The sequence below is a fragment of the Astatotilapia calliptera genome, chromosome 3 (assembly GCF_964374335.1).
Source record: "Astatotilapia calliptera chromosome 3, fAstCal68.1, whole genome shotgun sequence".
Lineage (NCBI taxonomy): Eukaryota > Metazoa > Chordata > Actinopteri > Cichliformes > Cichlidae > Astatotilapia > Astatotilapia calliptera.
Window position 1 is genome coordinate 43,832,812 of NC_137424.1, and position 9,424 is coordinate 43,842,235.

At 42.3% G+C, this 9,424-nt stretch overlaps 1 protein-coding gene and 1 non-coding gene across 2 annotated transcripts; one reads left to right on the forward strand and one right to left on the reverse strand.

Moving 5' to 3' along the window:
* The first annotated feature begins 311 nt into the window (after nucleotides 1-311).
* LOC113017717 (uncharacterized) lies at nucleotides 312-3,256 on the forward strand. The gene is made up of 2 exons (XM_080298421.1): nucleotides 312-419; nucleotides 548-3,256. The coding sequence occupies exon 2, from the start codon at nucleotides 1,306-1,308 to the stop codon at nucleotides 2,860-2,862; it is 1,557 nt and encodes a 518-aa protein (XP_080154547.1). The 5' UTR covers nucleotides 312-419; nucleotides 548-1,305; the 3' UTR covers nucleotides 2,863-3,256.
* Nucleotides 3,257-9,147: 5,891 nt separating this feature from the next.
* Nucleotides 9,148-9,221, reverse strand: trnan-guu (transfer RNA asparagine (anticodon GUU)). The gene has a single exon. It is a non-coding gene; the product is annotated as a tRNA-Asn (tRNA).
* Between the last annotated feature and the right edge of the window lie 203 nt (nucleotides 9,222-9,424).

Here is a 9,424-nt window from a genome sequence, read left to right on the forward strand (position 1 = left end):
CTTCCCAGGCAGTTAAAGAGACCCTGAGTTACACCAATGCAATGATACATAATCTGATAAGTTTTTTTCTCATTAGATAAGAGCAGGCTCATTGTTTCACAGTAACTTGGAGGCACATACAGGGAACTATTGTTCTGCCATAAAGGTTTATAATCTACAGGCAGGGCGGTCAGTTTCCAACAATCTGATAAATACAGTTGTTCAGTGCTGACAGGAATCCTGCCTCAAACATAAATAATCACCAGGTATTGTGACTTTACATTAAAAATGTTTTTCCTCTTTGTTCTACATGATAGAAAATAAGGGCAGCTGAACGCCAGTGAATGAATGTCATCCATAAGCTACATTATGGTAAATTAACAGTATTTTAATGTCAGCACAACAATGGAAAAATTGCTCTGTGGATTTCGTAATTCCATGTAAGTCCATGTCTTTTCTACCCTAAAAGTGTGTTTGCCAATCAAACTCTGATCATTTTTTCTAACACGTCCATATTTCTGCAGTTAAACTTGCCTGCCTGACTCTGCCTGTTCGCTATTTGTTTTAGCAGTGCAAAGTGCAAACTAACTTCCAGATGATCCAAACTGTTGTACGGTGCTACTGGATTTATAAATAACTGAGAGACCAGGCTAGAAAACACTTCTGTTCATTGAACTGGAGTCAAACAAAGAGCAGCAGAGATTCTTTAAGGACTGAATGACATTCAACAAATCAAATCAGGAGATCCAGATTTAAATAAACATCTAAAAACACCGGCCGAACCATAAGCTGTTCTGTGTGAAAGAGGAAAGAAAACCAGCAAAGAAGACCTGTATGAAGTGTGAGAACTCCAGTATCCTCTCTGTTTCATTTAATGATGATGCTTATTTTGGAGCTAAATGAAGATGTGGTTCTGTACAAACATATGAAGTGAGAAAATGTGAATATTAAATAGCTCCTAAAATCTTGTGCTAATTATAACTGGCTTATTGCTGCCTGGATTTTATAGATTGCTTATTCAGTGTTTTAACATTTTGAGTGTTTCCTGTCAATCTTGGAGGAAATGAAACTGAATTGCAAACATTATAAAACAGCTGCAGTCACATTTGTCTGACTCCACCCCTTCAGTGTGGAGTTTTCAGGGAATTGAAAGTGTGGTGCAGCACTCCTGAGCAGACTAAACACGGTGATCAGAAACTGGCAAGAAAAGAGCAAAACTCAGGAGTTCATCAAATTCCAAATTTTTTCTAAAAGAGAGTTGACAAGGACTTTATTCAACACTGAATTATACTCAACAAATCTAAGGAGGACCTCCTGCTGGAAAACATGTCTGACAGTATACAAACAAAAAGGAGAAGAACAGATCCACAAACTGTTCTCTGTGACATGTGTGCAGAGGACAGGAAACCAGCAAAGAAGACGTGCATGAAGTGTGAGATCTCCATGTGTGTCCAGCACCTCCAGGCCCACCTGACCACACCTGTGTTACTGCAGACTCATCCTCTGACTGAACCCATGGCTTTATGTGGGAACACCAAATGTTCTCAGCACGGCAAGCTCCTGGAGTACTACTGCTTGGACGACATGACCTGTGTGTGTGTTTCCTGCGCCATTGAGGACCAGCACCGCCTACACAATATGAAGACCTTCTCCACAGCCCACAAAGAGCTCCTGGAGAAGCTGAAAGCTGAGCAGCTGATCTTACAGGAGAAAACAGACGATGAGAATGTGAGTCTGGAAAAGTGGGAGAAGAGTGAAAGAGAGAAGCTGGGTCGCTGCAGTGTGCGTCTGATTGAGGCTGTGACTAAGCTGCGTGACATCTCTCTGACCAGCGTCCAGAGCTCAGTCTCTGCTCGTATGGTGTCCCTGAAAACCAGCAAGAGCAGCATGGAAGCAGCACAGAAGGAGAAGGACACCTTCAGTTTCCTGCAGATGTATTCTCAGGTGCATCAGGATGTGGAGAAGGCCAAAGCTGTGGATCTGAGTAAAGGGCTGGAGCCGGGCAGCCATCGGGACAAACTGGTTGAGGAGATGAGACAGAATGGGGAGAAGATGGTGAAGCAAGCGTCTCAGTTCTGGGGATCATTGCTGACTCTGGTTGATCCTGAACACCACCAGGAGCTTGTTCCCACTGGTTCAGACCTGATCTTTGAGCCACAGTCTCTGGGTCCTGGCATGTCGCTGTCCAAAGACAACAGGAAGGTTTTCCACAATAGCTGGCTGGGACAGTGCTGTGCAACTCTTCTAATCTGTAGTACCAAGACAGCCAGCAGCTTTCAGAGGTGGGTGATCAGTCTGTCTGAAGAGTCTGATTGGACGATTGGTTTATGTGATAAAAAGTGTGCAAAGAACTTGAAGGATGGAGCTGTGTATGGACTGTGCTGGGAGGATAAGGAGCTCAGCAGCCTCACAACAAAGAGAAATGAAGGTTCTCAATCATCCACTTCACAAGGTTTGAAGGTGCAAAATACTGGCACAGCCAAAACTGGGACCCAACTCGTGACAACCTCTGCATCAATCACATATCAGGGGGAGACCAGAGAAGAGCCTGTACCACGACCTGAAAAGGTGGAGGTGTTGTGGAACTTTGCTGCCTCCACGCTGTCCTTCTTCAGCAGAACCGGACAGCACCAGAGAGAAGAAATAATCACAATGAAGCTTAAAGCAAGCGTCAGTAACCGAGACCTGGCCCCATTTGTCCAACTGGGAAAGCAAAATATCCACAGCAGGACTCAGCAGCAGGACTGGAAGTGTTCATGTGGGAAAGATTACTACTGGGATGGTAACAGGTACCGGGATCATAGTTCTGGCTACTCCCACCAGTCTGTTTGTTCCTGTGGAAAACCTCTTAGTGTCACAGAGGTGGTTTGTAAACTTTGCTAATCATAGATCTACTCATTATTTAGTTTTTTTTTGTCCTAAAATGCTTTTTTTGGTTAATTATATATGTTTAGCTTTGGTATTTGCTTCTAATGCACCAACTAATTCTTTTAGTTTGAACCGTTTCTGCTTTATTTCACCTGCAAGTTGAAGATGTTTCTGTCCATCTACTGGTGGTGTTCTCCATTGTACACACAGCTCTTTGGTCTTATTATTGACAAGACAGAGCTACTTTTGATTTATACAATGTAAATCATCTGATAAATAACAGAGTATATTTTAATATGTGGAATGCTTTAACACTGCATTTTTAAGTTTTTTAACACCGTTTTTTTTTTTTAAATGAAATTTGCCAGTTTATTATATACATATTTTTCCCCATTAAAAGTTGAACGAAATATTTTAGGTCTTTTAATTTTATCCAGTGAACATTTAATATTTAAACACTGAGTGTACACCTCACTAGTTTTTGGGGTCATTAGATTAAACCAGACTCATTGTTATACATTCACTTGTAAGCACATACAGGGAACTGTTGTTCTGCTATAAATGTTTATAATCTACAGGCTGGGTCATCGATTTCCAACAAACTGATAGCTTTCACACAATGGAGAATGATGATGATTCTGATGCATCGTTTAAAGAAGGAGAAAGTAACATGGCCAACACAGCAAAGCAACACATGGTGTCTTCTGAGTTAACTACAAACGAGGAGGAGAATGGCGATGAGGCAATGCCACCACTTGAAAAGGTGGAGGTGTTGTGGAACTTTGATGCCTCCTCACCAGTGTTGGTCAAGTTACTTGAAAAAAGTAATCAGTAACTAATTACTGATTACTTCCCCAAAAAGTAATCCCGTTACTTTACTGATTACTTATTTTCAAAAGTAATTAATTACTTAGTTACTTAGTTACTTTTTAAAAACACGATTTACAACCTGAAGAGGTGATAAAGCGATAGATCTTTCAGCCCAATTCTACTTTTTCTGCATAATCCATCATACAAAATGTAATCAAATGGAAAAGTCTCTTTTTTTAAACTTGTTTTATCAGTTTTAATCTTTTAACTTTATGCATCAAGAAAAATTTTAATTATATGCAACACTCTCTGACTTGAATAAATTAGTTTAACATTTAAACCTATTTTCTACACATTCCAGCACATAAAATAAAATATTTTTTGTGTTTACACTCACTCTTTCAAATAGATGCAAGTAAAACACAGCAGAAAATAAATAAAGTCAAAGACTCAGCGGTCCTGTTGCTCTATTTTCACCTGTAAAGCAGGACTGTGGCAGGCGGAGGTTTACCCTGGTGCAGGTGTGCCGCGGTCAGTTGAAGAATCCGCGAGTTTCTCTGTGAGTTTCCCATTACGTTGTTGCGCACTCGGTGCTTGCTCGGAAGTTTAGGGGGTTTTTTCGCTGTAAAAAGAAGTTTTCTTCCCACGCACGATGGATGCTAATGTTTTTGTCACTTTTTATGGAATCAAACTCAAAGTAAGGTCAGTACTTCCACGCTTTAAACGCTGCACGCTCATACTCTCTCCCACAATCGATATGTGATCCATTGTTGATCTGCACACAGCTGTTGTCACCAACGGCGCACTTGCTTACGTCACTGTCGTGAGACATTCTCGCAAAAAATCACGGTTTTAGTAACGCAGTAACGCAGCGTTCCTATGGGAAAGTAACGGTAATCTAATTACCGATTTTGCAATAGTAATCCCTTACTTTACTCGTTACTTGAAAAAAGTAATCAGATTACAGTAACGCGTTACAAGTAACGCGTTACTGCCCATCTCTGCTCCTCACTGTCCTTCTACTGCAGAACCAGACAGCACCAGAGGGAAAAAATAATAACTATGGAGATGAGCCTGAAAGACAAGGAACTGACTCCATTTGTACGACTGGGAAAGGAAAATGTCCAAAACACGACCCAGAAGCAGAATGGAAGTGCTCATGTGGGAAAGTTTACTACAGGGATGGTAATGGATACAGAAATAATATGTCCCGCTTTTCTTCCCAGGCTAATTGTTCTTGTGGAAAAATGATTGGTGGTTCATGTGTCACAGAAATGGTTTGTAAACTCTGTTTGGTATTTGCTTTAAATGTAGGAACAAATTATTTTAGTTTGAACCATTTCTGGCTTTATATGTATGACATATGACATATAGGGCTACAGCAGACCAAGGGTCTGACAGACCCAGGGGCACAGACCCCCCCCCACAAGAAAATGCTGGGAATGAGCCGGTACACACCTGAGCACTCAGCCCCAGACACTGAGAACCACCAATAGACCGGGGCAGACAGGGAGTGTGGCGGGGGGAAAATGCCCCTCACTTGGGGGTGCCTGAGATGTTCTGACCTGACTCATAGACATTAAAAAACAGGCACACACAGACACAAGCATGCATTCCCAATCTCATGTACACATATACAAATACTCACACATTCAGCCAAAATGGAGACACACAGAAATGAATGCTGTATACACACACACACACACTATGTAACAGCCGTTATGGTGTGGTGTCCCTTTAAGACACCCAAGTCGAGGGTTGATGGTGTCATCAGTGTGTGCCACTGCTCTCTCGTTTTTCTCTCTCTGTGATTATGAGGACACGTGCCTTCACGCTCGTGCTTAACGAGGGACGGACTTATGTTTTCTTTTCCAGACCCTTTTTTTTGTTTTGTTTGCAACGCTTGGGTTGTATGAACGCTGGGCATTCTGTTGTTGAGCCGCAGCCGTTCAGCCGGGCTTTTATACGGTTGCTGAAGAATGCGTATTAAAGAACCACCGTGGATTACTGATACCAGCGTGGGTGTGTATCCTTCCGCCTAGCCTGCTAGGTGTTTTGCCGCCTCTTCTCAACCACACAACACAACCCAACGTTACAACACACACACACACACACACACACACACACACACACACACTATACTTCCAGGTCTATGCACTAATACCCCCAGAGGGTCAATCCCCCCAAGACCCAGGAGATGCTCCCCTTTACTTTGGGAGGAAGACAATCAGACCGCCTCGGTCCAAGCAGAGCAGCCCACCAACCCAGACTCCAACCGGACAGCCAGCTCCTGCTCCCAGCTTCCAGTTCTCCCAAGAACCCTCAATATCTACATAAAAAATAAAATTCTGAAGTGGGCACCAGCACTCGGAGTGAGGCTGAATGAACAGACCCCCCTCTGGACATTGTTCAGTGTGCCCACCCCCAAGGCCCTATATGTATGACACATGACTTCTAAAAACTCTCTTCTTTTATTCATGTATTGATTTGTTAATTATTCACAATAGTATGTATAGTGTTACAGTGCCAGAGTACATATAGACCTTTGTATTACAACATGTCAGACCATGACAGGAAGGGCCACTACTCAAAAAGATATGACTGATGGAAAATATTGTGTAAACATTTCTATGAAGTTTAAGTTAAGCTACAGGCTTATTTCTCCATCAGCCTGCAGAACTAAAATAGGAAGAACAATTTGGCTTGTTATAGATACTTGCTTTAATTGCTGCATTAATTATTTACAGTTATTAAACTGAACAAAAAAATCTGATGATACATCTTCTGCAGAGCATGAAACTTGATGTTTCCTAAAAACACTTTAGCTCTGGTGGGAATGTGGTGTCGTGTTATTCTTGTTATGAAATGTCAGTATGTGTAAAGAGGAACTGGAAGTTTGGTCATGGCCCAGAGTGAACTGTTTAACACAATGAAGCAACATGTGGTTTGTTGCAACAAAAAACATCCTGACATCTCACCTCTGTTTTTGAGATTGTGAAAACGAATTGCAAAAATATTTTTATTGTTTTTGTTTTTAATAAATAATTACAATCCACAGTAAACCTGAAAACAATGAATAAGTGTTGGGAATGTTTTAGAGCTAATTACTCATATTACAGGGACACCATAATATCTTCTGACATATCAGTCTACACATAATTTAACAGTCTGGCTGAACGTCTGTAGAAGTATACAATATTTTAGCCTCATTTATTTATTTATGTTGCCTGAAGGGTGTAAGTTGAAAACTTTTGTAATCTGAAAAAAGACCATAGAGAAGAATTTGTGATGAGCCACAGGTAAGGCTCTCTTTTCCTGCGATCACTTATCTGTAACTCAGTTTTCTTCATTTGTTACCATGGTGGCCTGAAACTATCAGCTGGTGTCAGCTTGGCCCCTCCCCAGAACCCACAATATCTACAGGGAGTGCAGAATTATTAGGCAAATGAGTATTTTGTCCACATCATCCTCTTCATGCATGTTGTCTTACTCCAAGCTGTATAGGCTCGAAAGCCTACTACCAATTAAGCATATTAGGTGATGTGCATCTCTGTAATGAGAAGGGGTGTGGTCTAATGACATCAACACCCTATATCAGGTGTGCATAATTATTAGGCAACGTCCTTTCCTTTGGCAAAATGGGTCAAAAGAAGGACTTGACAGGCTCAGAAAAGTCAAAAATAGTGAGATATCTTGCAGAGGGATGCAGCAGTCTCAAAATTGCAAAGCTTCTGAAGCGTGATCATCGAACAATCAAGCGTTTCATTCAAAATAGTCAACAGGGTCGCAAGAAGCGTGTGGAAAAACCAAGGCGTAAAATAACTGCCCATGAACTGAGAAAAGTCAAGTGTGCAGCTGCCAAGATGCCACTTGCCACCAGTTTGGCCATATTTCAGAGCTGCAACATCACTGGAGTGCCCAAAAGCACAAGGTGTGCAATACTCAGAGACATGGTCAAGGTAAGAAAGGCTGAAAGACGACCACCACTGAACAAGACACACAAGCTGAAACATCAAGACTGGGCCAAGAAATATCTCAAGACTGATTTCTCTAAGGTTTTATGGACTGATGAAATGAGAGTGAGTCTTGATGGGCCAGATGGATGGGCCCGTGGCTGGATTGGTAAAGGGCAGAGAGCTCCAGTCCAACTCAGACGCCAGCAAGGTGGAGGTGGAGTACTGGTTTGGGCTGGTATCATCAAAGATGAGCTTGTGGGGCCTTTTCGGGTTGAGGATGGAGTCAAGCTCAACTCCCAGTCCTACTGCCAGTTTCTGGAAGACACCTTCTTCAAGCAGTGGTATAGGAAGAAGTGCATCCTTCAAGAAAAACATGATTTTCATGCAGGACAATGCTCCATCACACGCGTCCAAGTACTCCACAGCGTGGCTGGCAAGAAAGGGTATAAAAGAAGAAAAACTAATGACATGGCCACCTTGTTCACCTGATCTGAACCCCATTGAGAACCTGTGGTCCATCATCAAATGCGAGATTTACAAGGAGGGAAAACAGTACACCTCTCTGAACAGTGTCTGGGAGACTGTGGTTGCTGCTGCACGCAATGTTGATGGTGAACAGATCACAACACTGACAGAATCCATGGATGGCAGGCTTTTGAGTGTCCTTGCAAAGAAAGGTGGCTATATTGGTCGCTGATTTGTTTTTGTTTAGTTTTTGAATGTCAGAAATGTATATTTGTGAATGTGGAGATGTTATATTGGTTTCACTGGTAAAAATAAATAATTGAAATGGGTATATATTTGTTTTTTGTTAAGTTGCCTAATAATTATGCACAGTAATAGTCACCTGCACACACAGATATCCCCCTAAAATAGCTAAAACTAAAAACAAACTAAAAACTACTTCCAAAAACATTCAGCTTTGATATTAATGAGTTTTTTGGGTTCATTGGGAACATGGTTGTTGTTCAATAATAAAATTATTCCTCAAAAATACAACTTGCCTAATAATTCTGCACTCCCTGTATATGCAATTTAAAATTGAGAATTGGGCACCAGCACCAGAGGTGAGGCTGAATGAACAGACCCCCCCCCCCTGGACACCATTCAGTGTATGTGTCATGAGAATGTAAGTACATTGTGGAATAAAACTGAGATGCAGGTATCCAGGAGGGGGCAGAGGAGGAATGCCTCCCCTGCACCTCAGTGACTCACCTGTACCTCAAGCCCCTGCATGTGTCGACAGAGGACTGGGTGGCTGGATGGAGGTGCTCTGGTACTTCCTCTCCATACCGCCTTGATTGTTTAAAATATGTGACTTGTAGGTAATGAACTTGGCAGTAAGTATGCAGTTGCTGAAGAACAACGCAACCCCAAAGATGCATATAACCCTTGATAAAACGGTTGACTGCGTTCATCAAATGACCGAGTCTAGCATGGACGCTATTGTGAAACAAAATTGGTGCTTTTTGAGGATGCAGTTGCACTGCACGTTTGTGCAGCATTCTGCATTACCTGGGAATAACAGTGATATCGTCCCTGGGTGGGATTGAACCACCAACCTTTCGGTTAACAGCCGAACGCGCTAACCGATTGCGCCACAGAGACTGACAACATGCAACCCACAGGTGTCGAGACTGGACGGGGGACTGGGGGAGGGTGTTCCGGTCTTTTTGGTTGTGGGGTATACGATTGTGCAACAGAGACTGAGTAAAGCCAAGCAGGGGCGTCGAGAGAGGACCGGGTGGCTGGATGGAGGTGCTCTGGTACTTCCTCTCCATACCGCCTTGATTGTTTAAAATATGTGACTT